We start from the raw sequence: 25,630 nt of genomic DNA, 5'->3' as shown, positions 1-25,630 counted from the left end.
GTCTTTGGTCAAGCCATACAACCACATCTGTTCAAATGCATCAGACATACTTACAACTTAAGGGTTTGTACAAGCCATTTCTTACACTAAAATACCTACCCAGTGTAAGTGAAGCAGCATGTTATCAAAGACAGACTGGTGCTCAGAAGTAATCTGTTATGGAACAGACCAGAGTTGCAGTGATAGAACATTACTTGATGTTGCCTATAGCTCCTAGCGAAAACCACTCATACATATTCTCTTTTTTAAAAAAACAATATTTATTAAAGTTTCAAAGAAACAAAAATGAAAAGAAGAAAAAAACTAAAAATACAAAATACAGAAAAATAAAAACAATTAAAAAACAAATCAGTCTTTCCATGTCTTATCTTTCATTTGCTTGTTTCCCTGACCTCCTCACACCTCCCTTTTTTGTATTCTAGTTCAGTAGTTGTTTCAGCAAGTCCTTACCATTTTTGCTTTTATCTTGATATTTTATCTTGATATATTGTAACTTTACATTTTTACCTGTTAACAATCCATTTTTACATACCACTTTATAACATTATTGCTAAAACCACATAACTTCATTCCAGCATCCTTCTAACATTTTTTGTAAAAACATTTTTTGTAAAAACAATTTTACAGTGTTTCTGTAGATAATCTTTAAATTTCTTCCAATCTTCTTCTACCGACTCTTCTCCCTGGTCTCGGATTCTGCCAGTCATTTCCGCCAGTTCCATATAGTCCATCAACTTCATCTGCCATTCTTCCTGGGTGGGTAAATCTTGTGTCTTCCAATACTTTGCGATGAGTATTCTTGCTGCTGCTGTTGCATACATAAAGAAAGTTCTATCCTCCTTTGGCACCAATTGGCCGACTATGCCCAGGAGAAAGGCCTCTGGTTTCTTCAGGAAGGTATATTTAAATACCTTTTTCATTTCATTATAGATCATCTCCCAGAAAGCCTTAATCCTTGGGCACGTCCACCAAAGGTGAAAGAATGTACCTTCATTTTCTTTACATTTCCAACATTTATTATCGGGCAAATGATAGATTTTTGCAAGCTTGACTAGTGTCATGTACCACCTGTATATCATTTTCATAATATTCTCTCTTAAGGCATTACATGCCGTAAATTTCATACCTGTGGTCCATAACTGTTCCCAGTCAGCCAACATAATGTTATGTCCGACATCTTGTGCCCATTTTATCATAGCAGATTTCACCGTTTCATCCTGAGTATTCCATTTCAACAGCAAGTTATACATTCTTGATAATATCTTAGTTTTGGGATCTAACAGTTCTGTTTCCAATTTTGATTTTTCCACCTGGAAGCCAATTTTCTTGTCCAAATTGTAAGCCTCCCTTATTTGATAATAATGAAGCCAATCTCGCACTTTGTCTTTTAGTTTCTCAAAGCTCTGCAATTTCAATTTATCTCCTTCTTGTTCCAAAATCTCCCAATATTTCGGCCATTTGGCCTCCATATTGAGCTTTTTCTGAGCCTTCGCTTCCATCGGTGATAACCACCTTGGGGTTTTATTTTCAAGTAAGTCTTTATATCTTATCCAGACATTGAACAATGCTTTCCTGACAATATGGTTTTTAAATGCTTTATGTGCTTTGACCTTATCATACCACTGTCGAACAGCTCTTACTGTCAGGAAGTTCTTCCTAATGTTTAGGTGGAATCTTCTTTCTTGTAGTTTGGAACCATTGCTCCGTGTCCGCTTCTCTGGAGCAGCAGAAAACAACCTTTCTCCCTCCTCTATGTGACATCCTTTTATATATTTGAACATGGCTATCATATCACCCCTTAACCTCCTCTTCTCCAGGCTAAACATGCCCAGCTCCCTTAGCCGTTCCTCATAAGGCATCGTTTCCAGGCCTTTGACCATTTTGGTTGCCCTCCTCCGGACACGTTCCAGTTTGTCAGTGTCCTTCTTGAACTGTGGTGCCCAGAACTGGACACAGTACTCCAGGTGAGGTCTGACCAGAGCAGAATACAGTGGCACTATTACTTCCCTTGATCTAGATGCTATACTCCTATTGATGCAGCCCAGAATTGCATTGGCTTTTTTAGCTGCCGCGTCACACTGTTGGCTCATGTCAAGTTTGTGGTCAACCAAGACTCCTAGATTCTTTTCACATGTACTGCTCTCAAGCCACGTATCACCCATCTTGTATTTGTGCCTCTCATTTTTTTTGCCCAAGTGCAATACTTTACATTTCTCCCTGTTAAAATTCATCTTGTTTGTTTTGGCCCAGTTCTCTAATCTGTCAAGGTCGTTTTGAAGTGTGATCCTGTCCTCTGGAGTGTTAGCCACCCCTCCCAGTTTGGTGTCATCTGCAAATTTGATCAGGATGCCCTTGAGTCCATCATCCAAGTCGTTGATAAAGATGTTGAATAAGACCAGGCCCAAGACAGAACCCTGTGGCACCCCACTAGTCACTCTTCTCCAGGATGAAGAGGAACCATTGATGAGCACCCTTTGGGTTCAGTCAGTCAGCCAGTTACAAATCCACTGAGTGGTAGCATAGTCAAGTTCGCATTTTACCAGCTTCTTTACAAGAATATCATGGGGCACCTTGTCAAATGCCTTGCTGCAATCAAGGTAGGCTACATCCACTGCATTCCCTTCATCTACCAGGCTTGTAATTCTGTCAAAAAACGAGATCAGGTTAGTCTGACATGACTTATTTTTCAGAAATCCATGCTGACTATTGGTGATCACAGCATTCCTTTCTAGGTGCTCACAGACTGTTTGCTTAATGATCTGCTCCAGAATCTTCCCTGGTATTGATGTCAGACTGACTGGGCGGTAATTATTTGGGTCCTCTCTTTCCCCCTTTTTGAAAATAGTTACAACATTTGCCCTCCTCCAGTCTGCTGGGATTTTGCCTGTTCTCCAGGAATTCTCAAAGATGACTGCCAGTGGTTCTGAGATCACATCTGCCAGTTCTTTTAATACTCTTGGATGCAGTTCATCTGGCCCTGGAGACTTGAATACATCTAAACTAGCCAAGTATTCTTGTACTATCTCCTTAGTTATTCTGGGCTGTGTTTCCTCTGCTGAATCATTTGCTCCAAATTCTTCAGGTCGGGCATTGTTTTCTTTATCGGACAAAACTAACAATTAGTTTGGCCTTTTGTTCTGAATAAATTGCACCTATACCATTTCCAAAACCTTGACCAACCCCCATCCCCTGAAGATTCTTTTTCATAAAACTCCAAGAAATGTTGTCAAAAGCTTTCTCCGCGTCTACAAATATCAAAACTGCTTTAGTATTAATGTTCACTTGTAATTTTTCTAAGATATTAATTATATTTCTCGTGTTGTCAGACAGATGTCTGCCCGGGAGAAAGCCTGCTTGATCTTTATGTATCTCTTCCGCTAGTACTTTTTTAAATCTTTTAGCCAAAATATCTGCAAAAATTTTGTGATCCACATTAAGCAGAGATATGGGGCGGTAATTCTTAAGTTGTGTCTTCTCAGACTCAATTTTCGGTATAAGTGTAATGCAGGCTTCTTCCACGACTCTGGTGCTTTTTCCCCTTCCAAAATTCCATTACAAACTTCCTTTAATGGTTGTATTATCCAATCTTTCAAGGATCTATAATATCTTGAAGTTAAGCCGTCCGGCCCTGGAGATTTACCCAGTTGCATATTCTGGATGGCACCTTCTACCTCCTGTTCAGTTATTTTATAGTTCAGCATTAACTTATTTTCTTGAGAGATTTTTTGTAGTCCATTTAATTTCAAAAATTGATCTATATCAATTTCTTTCTGTGGCCCTTGTGTATATAGTTGTTTAAAGTACCTCTGGAAACATTTTCTAATCTCCACTGGATTCTGTATAGTCTTTCCTTCCACTTCCAAATTTGTAATAGTGTTAAGTTTTTGTCTTCTTTACATTTGCCAAGCTAGCAATTTCCCACATTTATTGGCCGATTCAAATGTCTTTTGTCTCATCTGTTTGATTTTCCACTCTATTTCCTGGTTCATCATTTTCATATATTGTACTTGATATAACTTTATTTCTCTCAGAATCTCTTGCGACTTTGGTTTCGCTCTCAATTTCTTATCACCTTCTTTTATTTTGTCCAAAATTTTATCTTTTTTCTCATTTTGAGTTCTCTTCTTTATTGCATTCTGTTGTATCAGAAACCCTCTCATAACCGCTTTGCTTGCGTCCCAGATTACTCTTTTTTCAACGGTGGTATTCATATTTATCTCAAAATAATCTCTCAAGGTTTTTTGGGCCTTCTTGGTCACTTCTTCGTCTCTGAACAAGGTGTCGTTCATCCTCCATCTGAAGGAGCCGATTGGTGTTAGTTTCATCTCCATTTTCATAGCATTGTGGTCGGAGCAGGTTTTAGGACAAATTTCCACTTTTCTAGTCTTTGGAGCCAGTCCTCTAGTTATCCAAATTTGGTCAATTCTTGTCCATGTCATTTTGGCTTCAGAGAAGAAAGTTCCCTCTCTACCCAAGGAGTTCTTTGTTCTCCAAATATCAACTAAGTCCAAATTGTCAGTCATCTCAAAAAAGGTTTTGGTAGTCTGTCGTCCTTAGTAACTACCTGTCTCTGTGCCTTGTCCATATTTGTAGATACCACTCCATTCATATCCCCCATCATGATCATATTATAGTCCAAATAGTCCAACAAAGTCTCATGCAACTTTTTTAAAAATTCTGATTTTCCCTCATTCGGTGCATAAACGCCTACTATCAAGAATTTCTCTCCTTGTAGTTGAATTTCAATTGCCACAAATCTTCCTTGATCATCTTTAAATATAAATTTCGGTGATAGGCTCTCCTTTGCATAAATTACTACTCTTTTTTTAACTTTGTCTGATGAAATAAACTCTTGACCCAATCTTTTATTAATCAATACTTTCCTGTGGAGCCTCATCACATGTGTTTCCTGTAGGCAAATCAAGTCCAATTGTTCCTTTTTTAATAAATGAAAGACTCTTTTCCTTTTTTGAGGCAGGTTAAGTCCATTAGTATTCCAGCTCAGTAGTTGCAGGGCCATGATGTAGTTATTCTGATTTTCCTCCAACCGCACCAAGTGCTTGCTCTTGTTCTGTCGGTGGTATTACTGTTACTTTCTCTGGACAGTCCAATCCGAAGGGTAGTCTTGCTATGTCTAGTATTCCTCTTTTTGGTAATCCTCTGTCCAATGCTCTTTGTTCTAGTCCTCTATCAAATGGTTCTCTGTCCAGTGCTCTTGGCTCTTCTCCAGATTCTTTCTGTAGATCTTCTCCGTAATCTTTCAGAAACTTTTCTTTGTCATCCACTGATCTTATTTTTATCTTTCTTCCTTTAAAGCTAAAAGATAGGCCTTGGGGAAATTCCCACCTGAAGATAAATCTATTCCTTCTCAGCAGGGCCACTCATACATATTCTCAGTCATCTACAGCCCATCGTGTACAATGACAGTTCCTTCTTATGGGCCTTGCTTACGTAGAAGACATCCCCTCCAATATAAAATAGCAGCAACACTGGGTCATGTTTTAAAGTCACAAACCCAGAACACAACCTGCAGCACACCCACATGTAACACAGAACATGTAAAAGATAGCTAGTCATCTCTGGTAACTGGACGAATATTAGTATATATATTAGATAACATGCTAAGACCTTTGTGGTATTCAAATGAAAATAATAAAGACTGATATTCCCCCCATCCCTCAATGCATGCTTATAAGGAGTGCTGATAACCAGGTAATGATAACACAAAGTGTGCGCATGCATATATATATATATATATATATAATGGTTATGGGGTTGCTCGTGCGTAAGTTGCCGCCACTCCTGGGTAGGTGGCCTGGTTAAACCTTTCCTGGCTGGACAGCCCCTCACTTCGTGGCTGCTCAGTCGCTGGCAGAATCCTACAGTGGGCGTTTCTTCAACCTTTTCCAACATAAAATTTGTTTGACGCCCAGTCTCCTCCTAGCCTCCCTGCGCGGAAGCCTTCTGCGCAGGGTGGGCGTGGGTAGCGGAGGACCTGTGCTCTCTCTGCTGGTGTCCAGTGAAGAGTCTCTGAGCCTGCTCTCCGCTTCCCCCATTGGTCCCCCTCCATCCCTGGTGTCACGCTGATTTTCTTCCCCAACAGGAGACCTGCCTCTCTCCCTACTTGGCCCCTCTCCAGCATCGTCGTGGAGCCTCTCCTCCTCCTCTCGTTCTGATGGCAGTTCCCTGACAATATATATATATCAAAATTTTAATTCTGTTTAAAAGAAAATGAATGATAGTGAACATGCATTTTTTAAAAAAAGATTTAAACCAACATACTTAAACACTCTTAAAACTGAATCCAATACTCTTATCAACAGCACCGTTGAAGGCTTCTAACCTGGCAACTTTGTGCTATCTGCAGGGTTAAAAATCACAAATCTGTTTGGTCATGTGTGCCTTTAATATGAAAATACTATTTTTTAAAAACACACATAATCATTAAGGCACCTGGTTTAATCAAAAGGCTTATCAGCACAAAATTATTTGACTCTGGGCAAGGGATATGAAGGCAGAAGGATACGTTTGGCAGACAACTTGGGATTCTCCGTCACCTGGTTACCTCCAGTGTAGCAGAACATTTTCTGTAGGGAACTGTGGAGGTAGTATTAGCTGCTTCTCCTGCCTTTTGGTTTTCTTCTGCAACCCTTTCTCTGCAGCTAATAGGTGAAAGGAGCCAAATGAGAGATTTCAAAGGGGAAATACCAATGAGAGATACATCCTTGCAAATGTATTCCAGCCTCTGCTTTTCATGTTACAGGCAACCCCGCAGGATTGGGAATCCTGTGTTCAGCTGGTCCCCTGGTTCTAGTCTAGACATAGTGCCTGTCTTCTCCCAAATCCTTGCCTCTCTGGTTTACAGCAGATTTTAAATGTGAACTCTGGCTAGCCTGTGTTTCATGTTATGCCTCTGCTGAATCTGGGAAAACTTAACAGAGAAGAATCCTCTCTTGCTCCACCCTTCCCATTCCACCAAAGTATTTTCTGGCTTTGTACAATGGCCAGTTCTGGATGATGTAATGGAAGTTTATTATAGCATACACAGATATGTGAATGCCCTATTTCTCCTCCAGGCTAAGTTGTGAGAAAGAACTTTAAAAATAGCAGGGAAAATGGGCAATTATGAGGGAAAGTGACAGACCTCTTAATAAATATATTCTCTTTCAAATGATGTGAAATGCTTCATTTTAAAAATAAACAGTGTTTTAAAATAATATTCTTAATGCCAATTCACAAAGATTCAAAGGTAGTAATTTTAGAGATGATAGCATTGCTACTACATTTAGCTAGTTACTGCTAAAGACGACCCGCTCTTAGGGCTTGATGGTAGAAAAGTATTTCCAAATGTTGCAGATTTCAGAACATCTTCGTGGGTTATCTGGGAGTATGCCAAGCATATTTATCCTCCAGTGCGGTGACAAGCCCACCAAATCCTTGCTTCTCATTTGCCCTGAATTCCTCTGTTGTCTTTGCTAAATAAAATAAATTTGATGAATGCTTGAAAATTCATACAATTAAGAAGCTTTTTATAGTTTACTTAAACCTTCTATTTTATGAAGTCCATGATTTTGAGCTTCAAAGAATTAGAAGCTTGGCTCTTTTCAGCACTGGTTATTGTTAAGAGAAATAGATAAACATGAGTTCAGGATAGCAGAGATATTTTCCCACCTACACACATCCCAGTCCTGGAGTGGAGAGTGCTGGAAATGTTGATTGTGTGCTTTCCTGGACTGTGAGTCTTCTGTTACCTTCTGTACATTAGTGTAATGTTCAGGCCCCTTCTCAAAGGACTTAGTCATAATATACTGGAGTTCTTATATGTACTTATGAAATGCATTATATTTACATAATATATCTAATGCAAAATATGAATGCAGATAACACATGTCTGGAAAATTAAATCACTCCTTGGCCATTGAGATTGGCTGTTGTTCTGCCATGCATTTAGTGACACACATGCATTTGCTGCTAAGTAAATGTATGTGGGAGAATGAACAAAGGTGAAGAGCTTGATCATTGATAACCTAGATGATTTAATAGTCCATGAAGAACAGGTATAACTACTGAAAAGTAATATATTGTTCAGTCATTTAAGATGCATAAATGACTATTAAAGCTTCATTAGGTATTAATTTTATTATGATTAGCTTGCTGCACAAATAGATTCGTAGTTTTTATGATTTTAAGAAAAGAGTACACATATGAAACTTGTACTCGAAAGAATAGGTACTGAAATTCAATATAGAAAGATTGTTAGATAAAGCATTTCAGTTAGGAAGCTTGCTAATTTTAAGTCAAATGCTATATTGTTTTTTTCAGAGATTTGTACCTATTCTAGAGCTATTGATCTTTAGTATAGCAACTAACTGTAGATACCTTTATCTCACCTTCAAGAAAAGTTAATTATTTCCCTCATTTTCATTCTTTTCTTGGGAGAAGGTATGTCGTGCAAATAGCTAGAAGGCCAATTATCTTTAAATTAATCTTATTTAATTTTAAGGCAGAAGCAGTAAATTGTAGTATGTTCCCCACAAATGTTGAAAGATACCAGGGACTTGTAGCACATGTGGATGTGACCAATAAAGATTTGTGCTCCTGCATGCTTGCCAGCTCAGTAGTGGAGGGGTCAGCAACTTTTTGGGGCCTGTAGGAACACTTGAAATTTGGGAGGGAGGTCTGTGGGCATTGTCCTCTGTTTGCTCCCCCCCCCCCCGCGCCTCATCAATCTCTCTCCCACCCAACAAAGAGCCCTCTCTCTCACACATGCATGCTTCACTTTTCTAAGAAGTCCAGGTAAAGTTCTGATCCAGTAGAATTAAAATGGGTCATTTGAATTAGCATGACTTTACATGGGGTTCCCAAAAAACCCCATCAATTTAAAACTTACAGTGGCAGATGGCACAGTAAAAAAACCACAACCCTAGATTTCAGTTCTTGCCAGTAATACAAAAATGTTGTCCTGGCACACACATCTTCATGGATTTTCATAATTTCTACATAGAATGACAACAAAACCACTGACAATTCACAGAACACACCATGGACACCAAGATTACCCATAATTTTATGGTGATAAAAACTAGAAAGGTCCATAAATATCCTTCCTTCATCCATGCTTTTCTTCCATAGCAACTGTGGAATGCACCAGATCATGATTTTATGGTTAATTCAGAGGACTTAGGTGTGATCTGTGATTTGATGGTGTTTATTGGGTGGGGATTCTGTGAATAAATGATGCCGTTTCAAGACAATCAACTTTACTGGATCCAACTGTGTGTGCACCTACCTTCTCTTTCACATTCCATTATCCCTCTCCATTTCACTGATCCTGTTCCATCCTAATTTCTCCCTCTTAGCCAATCTGTTTTCCTCCTTCCATATCAGCCCCCTTTTCCTTCTACTTTCTTAGTTGCTCTTTCTTTTTAGCTGCTGATCTGAATTCTGAAAAGGACATAGATCTGGACGAAGTGTAGGAGAGTTATCAGTGCTCCAGCTTACTCCTTCATTACTATGTTCTTTTCAAGGGGGGAAACAGTAGCTATCTTCATCACCTTCTTCACAGAGAAGGGGAAAATGAGACGGTGGGAGCTTAGAGGATTCAGAGACACCAGGGGAAGTCCTCATGGGTGCCATGTTGGCAACACATACTGTGTACAGTATATTAGAGTGGCTCTATCTTGTCGCTATTCTTGACTTGTGCTGCACTTGCTGCAAAATATTGCTGTCAGTATTTTAAAGACACCGTGGGCGAAGGTTTGTGTTTTTATGTTGCACAGTTACCTTGAGTTTGATGGAAAAGGCAAGTCTAGTATGTAGTACTTATAAATTCTGGAGATTGGTTTTTTTCACTAAATGATCTTCATTGTATTTATGAGAACCATTTCACAGTTAATGTGTAAAGCATACTTACATAAGAATTTGGGAAAATTTAAAATGATCCTGACAACAAAATAATATATAGCAATGTAATTATATAGCATATTTCACCAAGATGTATATAAAGTTTTCACTGTGCCTTTTTGGCTTGATGTGACTTGAATGAAATTGTGTGTGTGTCAGTTGCTATCTTGTAACAGTTTTTTCTTTTTTTGTTTCTTGATAGATGATGATGTACCTGCAGATATGGTTGCAGAAGAATCTGGTCCTGGTGCACAAAATAGTCCATACCAACTTCGCAGAAAAACTCTTTTACCTAAAAGAACAGCTTGCCCTACAAAGAGCAGTATGGAGGTATTTAAAAATTAATAATCATGCTTTCTCTTCTGAAGTAATTGCCTAGCACAACAGGCACAGTACAGTTCATGGGGAGAAGGCCAGTGGTGGCCGTAGAGGATTCTTTATGTGGGGTTAGCACAAGCGGAAAGGAGTAAGGATTGACCATGTGCAATATGCATTAGAAGAACTTTGTGCAATCTAATTTTACTTTTCTAAAACTTTTCAGGGTGCCTCTACTTCAGCTACAGAGAACTTTGGTCATCGAGCAAAACGTGCTAGAGTATCTGGAAAATCACAGGATTTGTCAGGTAATGTCTTTTTTTGTTTGAGGGAGAGGGCAAAGAAAGTCTCTCAACTTTCTATTTTAATTTTAATTGAACAGTTTTTAACTTAAGAAAGTAATTGGGATGGTAATGGTAATCTTATTTCCTTGTCTACTGTCATTTGACTTTCATAAGTGAATTTTTATGGTCTTAAAAAGATTTTTCTCAGAAATGGTTTCATTGGAGAATACATCATGTTGTTGTGCTACTTGAGGAGGCAGTGGGTGTACGGATGTATGTACAGGCTTATTTCCATTTCACCTTGCAGAAGAGGAGAGGGGTTTTTAATTGACACCTGGGGCTAGATCGGGGGAGGCACCAGGTGTAGGCAGGAGAAACCTAACAATGACTTTGAACTAGATAGGAAAATGGTAGTCCCATTTCTGCACACCATTAAAAGTGGTGTCTTTGGGTAGCTACTTTTCCTGCCTGCACACTTCTGGGTAGGTGGACCCCGTTCAAGGGGCTGGTGACTTGTAAAACCTTTCACAACCTGTACTGTGTGAGTCAGAGATTACCCCTTCCAATACGAGCTGTATTTCTCACAGGGTTGTTATGTGGGAATAGATAAGGACTGGGAGAACCGTGAATGCCACCTTGAGCACATCAGAGAAAAAGGTGGACTATAAATGCAGTGAATGAATGAATGAATGAATGAAATATACAAGATTTGTGTTATGACCATTATATCTTGTTCCTTAAAGACAATGATGGTGATGATAATAATAATAAAAAATTATTTTATTATTTATACCCCACCCATCTGACTGAGCTTTCCAGCTCCTCCATCTTTGCTCAGACATTCTGTCATTATTTTACATGGCATCCCTCTGCAAGTGTTTCTGGCATGTGTGATTTTACCTATGGTCCTTTGATCAGTTACTGTATTCCACTGCACCTTCGCAAATAACTTTGTCCCTGTTTGGATGATCAGAAACATTTAGGATTATACTAAGAGGCTTGATGATATTTAATTGCTTTAGCTGTCTCTAACAGGGAGTGTAACAGCAAACCTTTATAAACTATAGGATCTCAGGCTCACTAGCCTTATTTGATCTGGCAGGGGTCCTAATTTGACCTGCAAGACAGTTTTTCCCAAGCCATGTCCATCTGCCCACAGCTGGCCTTAGTTCTGGAAGTGAAACTACATAGCTTGACTCCGTATGTAACTCAGGGTTAGGAAAGAGGCCTGAGTCCAGGCGGCTGTCACACTAAAATAAATGTGAACTGTGCTGTTTGACACTGCAGGTTGTCAGGGAACTCCTTTGTGAGGAAAATCCATACACATGGAAAACTAGTATGTTGAGGTGAAATGTTTTAGTTCGGCCACTGCCTTGACATACTTACTTTTGACTTGTAGTGAGTGAGTTGATTTATGTAGGAGAGTGACCAAACATGATACTCCCTCTGCAATCTGAGGTGGTAATAATCTTTATTTATTTGAAAGCATTTATAAACAGCTTAATATTTAAAAATCTGTAAGCTGTGTACAATATTTATTTAAAAAATAAATAAAACACAACCTAAAACCAATAAAACAGCAGCATAAAGGCATATAAAAACAAATAAAACAGCGATTCAGGGGATTCTGGCATATAAAACAGGACCTGGCCTTGCTGGTCAGAGAAAGCCTGGGGAAAGGATAAGTCTTGCAGGACATCTAAAGCAACGTTTGAAGCTCCCTTTGTTCTAGGCACGTTTTGTGACAGGAAATTTCATTAGTGCTAGCAGTTTCTGAGCGCAGTACTGCGCCTAAGATTTAAGATTGAAACTGGCACTGAGGGTGTGGGAGGAGAAATTCCTTCCCACTAGAGTTCCAAGAGATCGCTGCAGCATCCGGCAAGCTATTAGGTGCTGCCTCTCAGCTGGCCTTGCAGAAAGGCAGCGTTCCCCTCAGATTGGCTGTCCTTAGGCTAGGAATACAGCTATCTTTTCCCTCCATCCCGTTCCCATCATCATCTCATCCACTGAAAACAGACAGGGAGCAAAGTTCACACTGCCTTGCCTGGCTCTTTCCTCAAGTGAGTTGTGAAACACTCCCTCCCACCCCTGGCAGTCCTCCTTGAAACTGCTGGAGGAATGGGCTTGTCTGCTCCTGGAGAAAATTCTGAAAATGTCAGGGACACTGCAAAGGAGGGGGGTATCCGGAGAGGAGAGGAGAAAAAGAGGAGAAATCCGGTGACTGCTTGCAGAGAAAGAGAGCTTGCAGTGTGATAGCCTGTTTGTTTTTGCGTTTCTCTCTCATCTTCAGTTTCAGAAGGGGAGGCTCCAATAAGGGGCTGGGTAAGGAGAGCTTAAACCTTGGGTGGAATTTCACACATGTGGGATATGGAAGGAAAACTTCCCATCCAGAGTCCATTTGAAAACTGCTGAGCCTCTTGGTGGACCACTTAATGATTTTTCTGTCTGTTTAGCAACTGTAATGCACTGTGCTTTACAATGTTAAGGAATTCAATCTGTTATGCAATATATAAGCACAAAAGAAGCTATTTGGGCATCGTTTAGGAAAAAATGGTTGCTTTCAACCCTGATCTGGATCTGTCTGTTACTTGGAATTAAATCCTAACCAAGTTCAATGGGGTTTCTGCATGGATTGGGGACCTGAAAACTTTCTTTGTATTCTTTTAAACTCTACATGTTTTATTTAGGTTTTAGTTGTCCTGTTTAATGTATGATGTGCTTTTAATTTGAAATATACTAGCCAGTTAGTTATGATTGTTTAAGTAGTGCTTGTTAAAGTGTTAACTATCTCAGACTCTCACAGTGATGCTTAAAAGCAAAACAAATTTTGGAGTGGGATCACTGAAGGCTTCGGTGGCCTTCAATGATCCCACTCCAAAATTTGTTTGTGAACTGGACACTCAAGGTATCTCTGCCATCAGTTGTATAGGCCTGTAATACGTGTTAATTGTGGTGCCAAAAAGATATACCGTATTTTTCACCCCATATGACGCACTTTTCCCCCTCCAAAAATGAAGGGGAAATGTGTGTGCGTCCTATGGGGCGAATGCAGGCTTTCGCTGGAGCCTGGAGAGCAAGAGGCGTCGGTGCGCACCAACCCCTCTCGCTCTCCAGGCTTCAGGAAGCTATCCGCAAGCCTTGTGCGCTTGGCGGGAGTTCCAGCTACTCTCTGAAGACTGGAGAAGAGACTCTCTTAAGAATATTAGGGGGGTGGGTCTAAGGTGCCATTTAGCTTCTAGCTTTCATATCTCAGTTTCTAACACTGATCTGATGGTTGCTGCTGCAGGTATAGCAGAGGGGGACACAGTGATATTCTTTTCCTACACGTGTGAATTAGTTAGTGTTCAGCTAAAATAAATAGCATTTGAAAAATTAAGTAGAATTCTACAGTGGAGGTAAATTATTAAAAGTTGTATCTCAATCACACTTCAGTAATGAATACTTCTATGAATAACCAAATTCTGGCCATATTTGTGATTTTCTTTCCCACCCTCAGAAGTACTTAATATTGTGTATTCCTGACAGCCATGCCAAGAACTCCTTGAAAGCATATTGCTAACTAGGATGGTAATGATTAGAATTTGCAATCCTCCTGCAAAGCATATTCTTTTCATTAAATAATAGGAACAATAGGTCCTACTTGTATCTATATAATTTCTTTTAACCTCAGTTTCCTTGAGTTTACGTGTAAATATATGTAGTTAGAAAAAAGTGACGTTCTTCATAAGGAACAGTTCTTTAGTCTATCCTTCAGGCTGTAGAACCTGTCTACCTTCAGTTGCTATGGAGACAGGAAACATCCCACTGTGAAGGCTAACATGTATTATTTTTTTAAAAAAAGAGGGAGAGATCACAAGAGACTTCATGCTAGACTTCAGGGAGTAGCTAGAGCAGGCTTCCTCAAACTTGGCCATCCAGATGTTTTGAGACTACAATTCCCATCACCCCTGACCGCTAGCTAGGGATCATGGGAGTTGTAGGCCAGAAACATCTGGAGGGCCACATTTGAGGAAACGTAAGCTAGAGTGTAAGGCCAAAATACACAATACTGCCCTTTCACTTCCATTCTGCATCTTAGTAGTTTCTGAATCATTTGCACATACACATTGGAAATTGAATAGGCAAAATGGTCAGATTTGACCCGTGCTAAGTTTTTTACATTCATCTAGGCTCACTAAATATCAGCCCAGACATCACAGCGTACCCTCATTGTTTTTTAGCCCAGTCTCTTGACCTGTTTGCAGATGTTGAGAAGGAGTGAACTGAGGGGTAGAAAAGCTAACATGAATTCTAATTTGCATCTGTAATTGTACTCAGCACAGTGTACATAAAGTTAAATCAGTTTTGTTGTTTTACTGGGAAAATGTTAATCCAAAGTCAGGAAATGAAGCTCTCCTTAAAATAAAGTGTGAACTTCACCCCCAAAGGTACACTCTCCCATTGCTTCCCAAGATGGACGGACGCCAAACAGGGGCATCCAATGAAGCTGAGCATTGGAGGGTTTAGGACAGACAAAAAACTTTTCCGCACAGCCCATAGTTAAACTGTGGAATTCACTTAACACAGGAAGCATTGATGGCAGCTAACTAGGATGGCTTTAAAAGAGGATTCAATATTTGTGGAGAAGAGGGCTATTGGTGGCTCCTAGCCACTGATACCATTTCCTGGAAACTGCAGGAGGGGAGAGTGCTTTTGTGCTCAGGTCCTGCTAGGCAGTTTCCCATAGCCATATGATTGACCACTGTGAGAACAGGATGCTGTACCACTGACCTGATCCAGCAGACTCTTCTTAAATTTTCATGTTCATCCTGCTTCTTACTTTTGCCTCTTGCAGCAGCAGTGTTCCACTGACATAAGTATAGGCAATGACCGGTTTGCATGGGAGCTATGTTTCTGATCCCCACATGCATTGGCTGAGGGCACATAAGCCTGCTCCAACCCGTTCTGCCCCCTTTGCCAGCAATTTCCAGGTCGTTGTGATACGTGATGTAGCGGTCACGTGTCAATCAGACGTGTATCATTCATTGCCTGTATATGTTAGTATAGCGTTCTGCAGTAGCATCTCCATACAAGTGTAAATCTACTACAGCAGTGATATGTTCTGGCACATCCTTATCCAGTTGCAGTAACGAAAGGATAGAAATGTGCTGTTAAACTTTTATTGATTGATTTACCAAACTGATTAAAGCTTGCAAACCTAACTTTCTTTAGAAAATGAAATGTGTATTATTTAAATGGAAAACTTGAATAACATTGATTTTTGTCAAACTTCTGCCTAAGTAAATCTGTTTCAGGTAATTCACTTGATTTTTGAGAGACAGAAAGTCCATGATCTATTTTGGTGGAAATACCCCAGACAGGTTGTGAACATCAGTCATGTTATTCATGTTTTATATTTAATAGCAGCACCTGCAGAACAATATCTTCAAGAGAAGTTGCCCGATGAAGTGGTTCTGAAAATCTTCTCATACTTGCTGGAGCAAGATCTTTGTAGAGCAGCTTGTGTATGTAAGCGCTTCAGTGAGCTGGCTAATGATCCAATTTTGTGGTAAGTGAAAAGGTATTTTTGATTATCCTGAAGTACATGCCATACACAATAGAAAAAATGAATTCATGAATATGTTTTCTAATTATTTTGAACGAAAGCAGGTACTTGAATTACATTTCTGTTGCGCTCACCTGAAGTTGCACTATTATTTTTCTGCAGCTCGTGCCTCCTGTGTGGATTCTGGTTATATAGGGTTCTTCTTGCAATCTGCCATCTTACAACAAAAATTGTTTATTTAGAATACTTTACATCCTACATTAAAGTCTGAAGAGGCTCTCAAAGCATCTTACAAAAGATGTAATAAAAGTTACAGTTCAAGCCTGGCATCAGGAACAGAAATAGCGTGGTGTCCCTCTGGTGCCAGGATTATAAAGGTGATATTCCCTGCCCCTGTCCTTGGTCAGCCTTGGTCTTGCCCTTCACCCTTTGAGGATGAGCAGGTGAAATTCACTCGGCCCATAATGGAGGCAAGTCTTCTCTTGCTTGCAGGTGGCACAATTGATTTGTGCCTGCATAATTGTTGAAATACACTTAAAAATATGCAGATGTTGTTTGCCATATGTTCCCATTCACAAAGTGGATTTTTGCTTGTTTGTTTTGCTTGGCTCAGGTTTTTCAGTACCCCCAATTATGCTCCAAGCCTTGTAAATAATACCAGCCATATATATGCTTTACGTTTCTTACTGCTACCATGCAACTCCTTGCCAACTTCTTCCCTCTAAAAGCTCTAGAATCAGGCATGTTTGTTCAAGTAAATTTAAAATACATCAATCTCTTTAACACTTGGATTTTACTGATGGAGACGGGTTGATGAATAGAAAAGTCTAAAAATGGGACACCTCCCACCTAACAGTCAAAGCCTGCTTATCTCATCAAAGAAACACTTGTCTTAGGATTTACATCCTCCAATTTATGAATGGTTCGAGGTAACTAAGAACTGAATAAAGCAGCATAATAAAAACAGCAACAGGGAGGATAAAGATAAAATTAACAAACCAGGGGCCATTAAAACAAAACACAAAAATGGTGAGCAGATTAAAACATAGATCAGAAGCCTCTAAAAGCCTGGGGTAATAAGACAGATTTCACCTTGTACCTAAAATGGTAAGAAAGGTACCAGTCTTACAAGCTTAAGGAATCCCAGCACATAGCAAGCCAGGCCACATGTGGGATAGAATGCCAAGGTGTGCGGTTGGGGCTGCTGTTCAGACCTTGATTGCGGGAGGTGGGTAGGTTCCAAATAGCAGCTAAGGAGCATGCCTAGGCATTTATTCTTGCAGAACGCACTCCTTCATATACCATTATATGTGTGCTTAATATATGGCAGCGATGGGGAACTTATGGCACTCCAGGTGTTGCTGGACTACAGCTCCCATCTTCCTTAACCATGGACCATGTTGGCTGAAGCTGATGGGAGTTGGAGTCAAACTATATCTGGAGGGCAACTGATGCCCCATCCCTAGTACATGGCTTGGTCAAGTATCTCTGGATACAGTTAAGGATGCCAGATGGAGCACATCGTTCCTTTTTATATAAGGATGTTGTTATTCCTGTTAAAAAGTCGCAAAGAGTGAGAAATGGTGCTAAATTTGACGCTGTTCAGCAAAATCCTTCTATGCTGTTAAGCACATGTTTAAAACTTTGCTCACACCTAGACACTTACCCAAATAACAGTGCACATCTGGAAACATTGTTACTCTTAATTACTATGTTTTTTATCTTAAGTGATAATTCCCAAACTTGTTTAAAATAGGCAGCTCTCTTGCTTGTCTGCTGTGTTCAATGGGAAATAGACAGTTAGCAACAGCATGAACATTGCTGAAAGTACCACTTTCAAGTTTCCAAATTTTTTAATGTAATTTTTGATCCATCCGGTTTATACCTTTCTTTTGTTAAAGTCTATTCACACTTCTGTATTCTGGGTGTCTTTGTTTAGGAAACGACTCTACATGGAAGTATTTGAGTATACACGTCCAATGATGCACCCTGAACCTGGTAAATTTTATCAGATAAATCCAGAAGAGTATGAACACCCAAATCCCTGGAAGGAAAGCTTTCAGCAACTGGTATGAATGCCTTTTTAAAAGCTTCCTCATGGTATTTCATGTTGTTTTAGAATGTTTTAAATGCTGAAAGGGGTGGAGGGGGGAGGTATGTGGTAATTCCCCCTTTTCCTCCTTATGGCCTGGTGAGCATTTGGACTTCTCCTTTTTTTCGGAATCTTTTCCCACTTCAGTTAGAGTGTCTTCATTGAGATCTCAATTCAGTCTCTGCTTCAAAATCAGCACCTCAAATTATTTACATTTAAGGTTTCCCAGCTCTCTGCCAACTATACTTCCTCATTCTAATCTGACCTTAATTCTCCCATACAAATTCATCTTCCCTTGTTCTTCCACTTTATTACTCTTGTGTCATAAGACTCCTCATGCTTCAGCAGTGCAACTGTCCTTAGCAAGATTTTTCCTCGTGAACGAGGCATTGGCCTGATTCTCATGTCATAGTAAACATAGTTTAAAAACAAACTATGGTTTTATGTAAATGAATTGCATGCTGGTCAAAAGTTTCTGGGGCACTCCTGGCGGAACTGTACTGTGGATGAAACAAGTAAGAGGCTGACTTGTTGTGCTGTCTGACTTAGCACCATGAGTAGTTCAGACTTAGTGTAGAACACTGCCACCACTGTCCAGAGTCATTGTGGGAAGGTGAGACAGAATACAGACTGTAACTAAGTTTGTCTATAATTACAATCAAGACCAGAAAGCATAATTTCAGGGACAGAAGTCATTTAAATCACTGAATGAGGAGATGAGTATTGAATCAAGTGCAACAAAGTATCTGAAGGAAAATGAGGATGTGCCAAGATTGCTGCAATCTTGTAATCTACAAAACATGGTGGATCTACATTTTCCCTGTGTTGTGTACGCCCCACCCTGCTTTTTAGCAATGTAGTTCTTGGACGTTTGTCATCTTCTGGAATGAGGTGTAGAAACTGAGGAAAATAACTTAGCTCAGGGTTACAGTTTTGATTGGAAGGCAAAGTCTTCAATAAGATTCAGTTTCCCTTCTGTTGGCAAAAGTACAGCTTTTTCAGTTGTACCTGAAGCAAGCAACAGATCTTGGACTCCAGATCCACCTACTGAGCATTGTTAATATCAGTGCTCTGAACTCTTTTGAGGAGCTTTGCAACACTACACATGTGTGTCCTGTCTGTCTCTCTCTTTTAAAATGTAACCCATAGGTCGTGCTTCATTGTAGGCTTACCTCAAAATGCTTTCCCCCTCCATTTTCAGTATAAAGGAGCTCATGTAAAGCCAGGATTTGCTGAACATTTCTACAGTAACCCAGCAAGATATAAAGGAAGAGAAAACATGTTGGTAAGTTTTTCTGAATCACTTCAAGTGAATATTGACATGCCTCTCCTGTGGCTGTTTGTCTTACAACTACTTCTTGTTTTCTTCTAGTATTATGACACAATTGAAGATGCATTAGGTGGGGTTCAAGAAGCTCACTTTGATGGACTTATCTTTGTTCATTCTGGCATATACACGGACGAGTGGATATACATTGAATCTCCAATCACCATGATTGGTGCAGGTATTTAATTTGAAAGGCATCCCAGGACCAGTAGATAAAGTTCTGTTCTCTCTTGAATGTTTCTGGATAGCAGGGAAAGAAAAGGAAGCATGGATGATGTGACTCCATTGTTTCATAGAGCACTTTTTTTTTGGATTTTTTGGAGGGAGGGTTACCTACTGCCCAAATAAAAAGATATAATCTCCCAAGATCTGTATTAGATCTCCCTGGTCCTGAATGGGATAACTGTGGCCCTGAAGGACCAGGTGCGCAGCCCAGGAGTCATTTTGGACTCAAAGCTGTCCATGGAGGCGCAGGTCAATTCTATGTCCAGGGCAGCTGTATCAGCTCCATCTGATACGCAGGCTGAGACCCTACCTGCCCGTGGACTGTCTCGCCAGAGTGGTGCATGCTCTAGTTATCTCCCGCTTGGACTACGGCAATGCGCTCTATGTGGGGCTACCTTTGAAGGTGACCCGGAAACTACAACTAATCCAGAATGCGGCAGCTAGACTGGTGGACTGGGAGCGGCCGCCAAGACACCGGTCTTAAAAGACCTACATTGGCCCCCAGTACGTTTCCGAGCACAATTCAAAGTGTTGGTGCTGACCTTTAAAGCCCTAAATAGCTTTGGTCCAGTATATCTGAAGGAGCGTCTCCACCCCCATCATTCTGCCAGGACACTTGAGGTCCAGTGCCGAGGGCCTTCTGGTGGTTCCCTCGCTGCGAGAAGGCAAGTTACAGGGAACCAGGCAGAGGGCCTTCTCGGTAGTGGCACCCGCCCAACGCCCTCCCACCAGATGTCAAAGAGAAAAACAACTACCAGACTTTTAGAAGACATCTGAAGGCAGCCCTGTTTAGGGATGCTTTTAATGTTTAATAGACTATGGTATTTTAATATTTTGTTGGAAGCTGCCCAGAGTGGCTGGGTAAACCTAGCCAGATGGGCGGGGTATAAATAAATAAATAATAATTATTATTATTACTATTACTATTATTATTATTATTATTATTTTTATTATTTTATTATTATTTATTATACTGCCTATCACTTTGCGTATCAACTTATGGGACTTCCTTTATGTCATGCTGTAGTTCTTCTTCTTCATCATCATCATTTTATTTGTATGCTGCCTTTCCATAGTTAGAACAATTCTCAAGGCGGCTTACAACATGACAAGATTTACATAATTACCAACATAACAAAAGTCATAAACAATAAATAAAACACATCAAAAGGTACACAACCAAATGGGGGGGAAATTCAATTTAAAAGGACATAAAAAATAAAAACTATTTTAAAAAGGAGCCCCCTCTATCGAGCAGCAGCAGCAACAGTCCTTTATGGAGCCAGTCAGGCCCCACCCCAAGCCAGGTGGAAAGAGGCAATGCAGATCCCTTCCGGCTCCCAGCAGGTTAGGCCCAACTTGTTTAGCCCCAAAGATCATGGCGAAAACTCGCTCTCAGCCCTGAATGGTGCAGCTGACTTGTTTCTGCTTAGGTAAAGGTCACAAACTACAGAACAATTGCCCAAACAGAATGAATGCCAATCTACAGCTAATGAATGTGTTTGTTCTTCTGTCTGTGGTGATGATACATAAGGTGTGTATCTAATGCTGTAGAAAGATATATAATTACTAGAGCGATTACTTGCAGACAAACAATGTTAATCCAAAGAAAATACTCTTTCAGTTAGATGACAGCAGGCGCACAGGAACTAACTACTGTGGCAGCAGGGCTGTGATTCTCCACAAATCCGGAGCCCAACCATGCTGCCCAGAAATAAGGGGTAGGTGTAGAATGGCAGGTATCTTTGCTCACTTCTCTCTTAGCTTGTCAGTTAAAGAGCTCCTTCCTTGAGAGAGAACTATGGTATTTGATTTCTTTTTTCCTATTAGTTGGTGTCTGTGTGGTGTTCATGCCTATTCCCTTTTAACCAGCTATTTAAAGTAGTTAGCTTGTTCTGCTTTATTTATTTGCAGCATTTTTCTAGAAAGTGTGCACAATATTTTTAAACCATAAAATAAAAATAATCGTAACATGAACAGAAAAACACTGATTAAAACAATGTCAGAATAAAGCCAGTAGGGCCCAAGGTCTAAAATCATTCAAATGGTGCCTAGCGAAATAAAAATGCCTTCACCACACACCAAAAAGATCACACTGTCAGGTGAGCTTCCACTGAAAAGTTCTCTTTGCTAGCCATGTGCCTTGTCTTGAGCAGCAGGGACACTTCAACAAGGGCCTCTGAAGATGGTCTTAGGATCTGTGCAGGTATTTGTGAGCAGCGGTAACCCCATAACTTTGTATTTGGCCCAGAAATGAACTGGAAGCCAGTGCAAACGACGAAGTAGTTGTGTAAGATGAGCGTATTGACCAGCTTTCCTGCTCTGTGTCTGATAATCTGAACTTTCTGGACCATGTTCAGAGGCAGTGCAGCCACAGTAAACCAAGCAAGTTGTTACAAGATGCAGTTGGTAGGTCACCCTAAGATGATGCGAGGTGCTTTGAGACCACATACCCTTTCAGCAACAATACAGGCTGCAAGCTCGTAACCTTTGATCTCTGAGTTCTGTCCATCAATGTAGATGCAACGCCATTCAAATCCCCCATCAAAATAATTTTATAATCCAAGTATTCCACCAGACTTGCTTCCAGGTTCTTAAAAAATTCTGCTTTGCCATCATTAGGAGCATAGATTCCTAATACCAAAAATTTCTCGCCTTGTGCTGAAATTTCAACTGCGATATATCTTCCTTCCTCATCTTTGAAAGCAAATTTTGGATTCCGTTTATCTTTGGTGTAGAAAACCACTCCTCTTTTTTTGACTTTGTCAGAAGAAATAAATTCTTGGCCCAATCTTTTATTTATCAAATTTTTTTGTGTAATCTTGTAATGTGGGTTTCCTGTAAACAAATTATGTCCAAATTTTGTTTGTCTCTTGGGGGAAGTTCAGCCCCCTCCAAAACAAGTTGGATACCACTCATCTGGGGCAATCAACAGTATTTGCATCTTGTTTGGATTGACTATAACCACTTTGCTCACAAGCATTAAGAGGAGAAATTCTAAAGCTGCATGAAATAAATATTTTCTATACTGAATCTAGCTTGTAGGTCCTTTCATTCTGACAGATACTTAAGTTGCAAACTTGCACTTCCGCCATCAAAATGAGAATGTTGGATTGTGGCTTTCTGCTCCCCCTGCTGGCTTCTTAAGAATAGCACACGTGTTCTTGAAAAAACATCTGACTTCTTCAACCAACTCAATACAGTCGTGCCTTGGTTCTGGAACAGAATGCATTCCGGAAGTCCGTTTGACTGCAGCCAATTGGAAGCCATGCCAGACATTCAGCATCTGAAAATCATTTGAAATCCGGAATACTCGCTTCCGGTTTTTGATCATTCGGGAGACGAAATGTACGAGTTCCAAGGCGTTCAGCAACCTCAGTACGACTGTATATTGGTTTACACTAATTTGGATACTAGTAAATGTTGGTGTTCATTTGTTGTAAACTGCCTTTAAAAAAAGTAGTGATGAAAAGATGTGTAAAAAGGTTTTGGAGAAATAAAGAGCCATTAACTAGCATTAAATGTCTTGCAGTTTATTCAGTAAAGCTAATATTTTAGCTTCATAGTTATAAATAGAAACAGGGATCTGTTGTCTGTGAGGGATGCTTTAGTAGTATTCTGCATTGAGCAGGGATTGGACTAGATGACCACCAAGGTCCCTTCCCTGCACATCCCTGATGGTCTAGTGCAGGGGTCGGCATGGTTTACCTCGCCTGGGCCGGATCACTCAGTGGAGATCTCTCTGAGGGCTGGATTGTAAATGCGCGTTCCCACGATTTCCGGCTTTTGCGCATGCGCAGATGCGATTTCCGGCACCGCGGAAGCAAGTCCCCGCCCCGCTATTCTGGTTTACTGCAGCGTGCGGGGACTCACCAAGTGGGTGGCTCGATTTGTGGGCCAGTTAAACAACCCCCGTGGGCTGCTTGTGGCCCATGGGCCTTAGGTTGCCAACCCCTGGTTTAGTGGTCAGGATTTGGCGCTCTCACCAAGGTCCCTTCCCACTCCATAATTCTATGAGTCTAATTTAAAGTATAGCATTAAAGCAGATACTTCAGTAAATACATAATGATTGTTCTAGAAATCACAGTTGACACTTTATTAATTCTATTAGCTTTTAACTGAAGAAATGTTTCCATCTAAAACCTGGGAGTTGGTCTGTTGAGAATTGGACTTTGAGAAAACTTAACAGAAAGATCCTTCTATTTCTTGTAAAATGAACTTACTGAATGAATCTGAAACTGAATGTCTGTACTTAAAGAGCCAGAGCTGTTATACTGAGTCACAATGAGTCACGATAAAGCTTATTGCTGGAACAACGTAATTGTAGGTTGTATTGGAAATATGCTGTGCATTTTCAACCTTCAGCTTTATTATTGTTTCCCCCGCCAGCACCCGGGAAAGTGGCAGATAAGGTCATTATAGAAAACACAAGAGATTCAACCTTTGTCTTCATGGAGGGATCTGAGGATGCTTACGTTGGTTATATGACAATCAGGGTAAGAAACATGGGAGCAAGCACTTAAGTTGAAATTACTTGAGTTGAAAGAAATGGATGGCTTGTAACGAGTTTTATTGTATTTACTTTCAGTTTAACCCTGATGATAAATCTGCACAACATCACAATGCTCACCACTGCTTAGAGATTACAGTTAACTGCAGCCCAATAATAGACCATTGTATTATTCGAAGTACTTGTACAGGTTAGTAATTTCTCTGTTAAAACTGTCATGAAGTAACAGGTGTACAAGATGCACAAGGGCTGGAGACCAAACAACTAGGAATCTCCCCCAATGGTGATCAGCCATCCAACCGTGCCTTCTCCTGCCCATCACTACTGGAATTGCGAGGCATCTTGACCACTCCCTTCTACCTGCCCTCCCAGAATCATTAACCCACCACCATTCACCCAATATGCAGCTAGGGGATTGGACCACAGAATACTAAACTAAGACCCAGTACTGCACGTGTCCCACACCATCAGAAGTAGACATTAAATCTCCTAGCTACTCTCCTCCCCCTGCCTCTCCCCCTGTTATTCCACTAAGGAAGAACTCCACAGGCCCTAGACCACACCTGCATCTGCACAAACACTCCTACTTGCAGCTAGATGATAAACAGGTCAAACAGCTGTTGTAATGCGCTCTCTCTCTCTCTCTCTCTCTCTCACACACACACACACACACACACACAAGCACATGCTCGAAGAGCAAACCAGGCAAGGACCAGGATGCTGCAAACTCAGTCCCCAACTCCCTGTTTCTCTGTGGGTCTGTTCACATGGTGTAGCAGTAAGCAAGCGAGGTAATGAATTAGCTGGCTTGGGGCCACACAACCCATCCTAAGCCCTCTGCTTTGGCTCAGGATTCATCTGAAGCCATTTCATGCCCCTACTATCTAGTTTATCCTGAAAGGTTAAGCCAATATAATTGGCAAGAACCTAGCCAAGTTCATTCAGTGTTTCCAAGTTACTTCATTTTCTTTTATTACCGTATTTTTCGCTCTATAACACGCACCCGACCATAACACGCACGTAGTTTTTAGAGAAGGAAAATCCGTAGGCATGCCAACCGTAGGCATTCCCTCCATAACATGCACAGACATTTCCCCTTACTTTCTAGGAGGAAAAAAGTGAGTGTTATGGTGCAAAAAATACGGTATTTTTAATGGATGATGCAAGTTGTAGTTCTCTTATGAAGGCAGATCTAATTCCAATTTTAAAATGTAAATGTTGTTTCCTCTTCAGTTGGTTCTGCAGTCTGTGTTAGTGGTCAAGGAGCTTGTCCCACTATCAAGCATTGCAACATCAGTGATTGTGAAAATGTTGGTCTCTACATTACAGATCACGCACAGGTGAACACCCTTTCCCATCCCCCCCCCGTTTTTTCCGCCTTACAAAAAATAAAATTGCCTGATCCATCTTCAATTTACACTATTTTCTG

At 40.4% G+C, this 25,630-nt stretch overlaps 1 protein-coding gene across 2 annotated transcripts in view; it reads left to right on the top strand.

Annotated features, from left to right (window-relative positions):
* The first annotated feature begins 10,105 nt into the window (after positions 1–10,105).
* Positions 10,106–25,630, top strand: part of FBXO11 (F-box protein 11) — a 31,104-nt gene continuing 15,579 nt past the window's right edge. The window contains exons 1-9 of one of the 2 annotated variants that reach the window (XM_053383563.1): positions 10,106–10,233; positions 10,445–10,526; positions 15,909–16,050; positions 17,987–18,116; positions 19,341–19,424; positions 19,512–19,644; positions 24,081–24,187; positions 24,280–24,391; positions 25,435–25,541. In XM_053383563.1, coding sequence (XP_053239538.1) covers positions 10,126–10,233; positions 10,445–10,526; positions 15,909–16,050; positions 17,987–18,116; positions 19,341–19,424; positions 19,512–19,644; positions 24,081–24,187; positions 24,280–24,391; positions 25,435–25,541 — 1,005 coding nt within the window. In that variant the 5' untranslated portion in view covers positions 10,106–10,125. Of the gene's footprint in view, positions 10,234–10,444; positions 10,527–15,905; positions 16,051–17,986; positions 18,117–19,340; positions 19,425–19,511; positions 19,645–24,080; positions 24,188–24,279; positions 24,392–25,434; positions 25,542–25,630 lie in introns of both variants that reach the window. The other variant, XM_053383562.1, reaches the window with a different exon arrangement.

Source organism: Podarcis raffonei, chromosome 3, assembly GCF_027172205.1.
Source record: "Podarcis raffonei isolate rPodRaf1 chromosome 3, rPodRaf1.pri, whole genome shotgun sequence".
NCBI classification, from domain to species: domain Eukaryota; kingdom Metazoa; phylum Chordata; class Lepidosauria; order Squamata; family Lacertidae; genus Podarcis; species Podarcis raffonei.
Note: the sequence above shows the minus strand (reverse complement) of the source record. Positions and strands in the feature narration are given on the sequence as shown.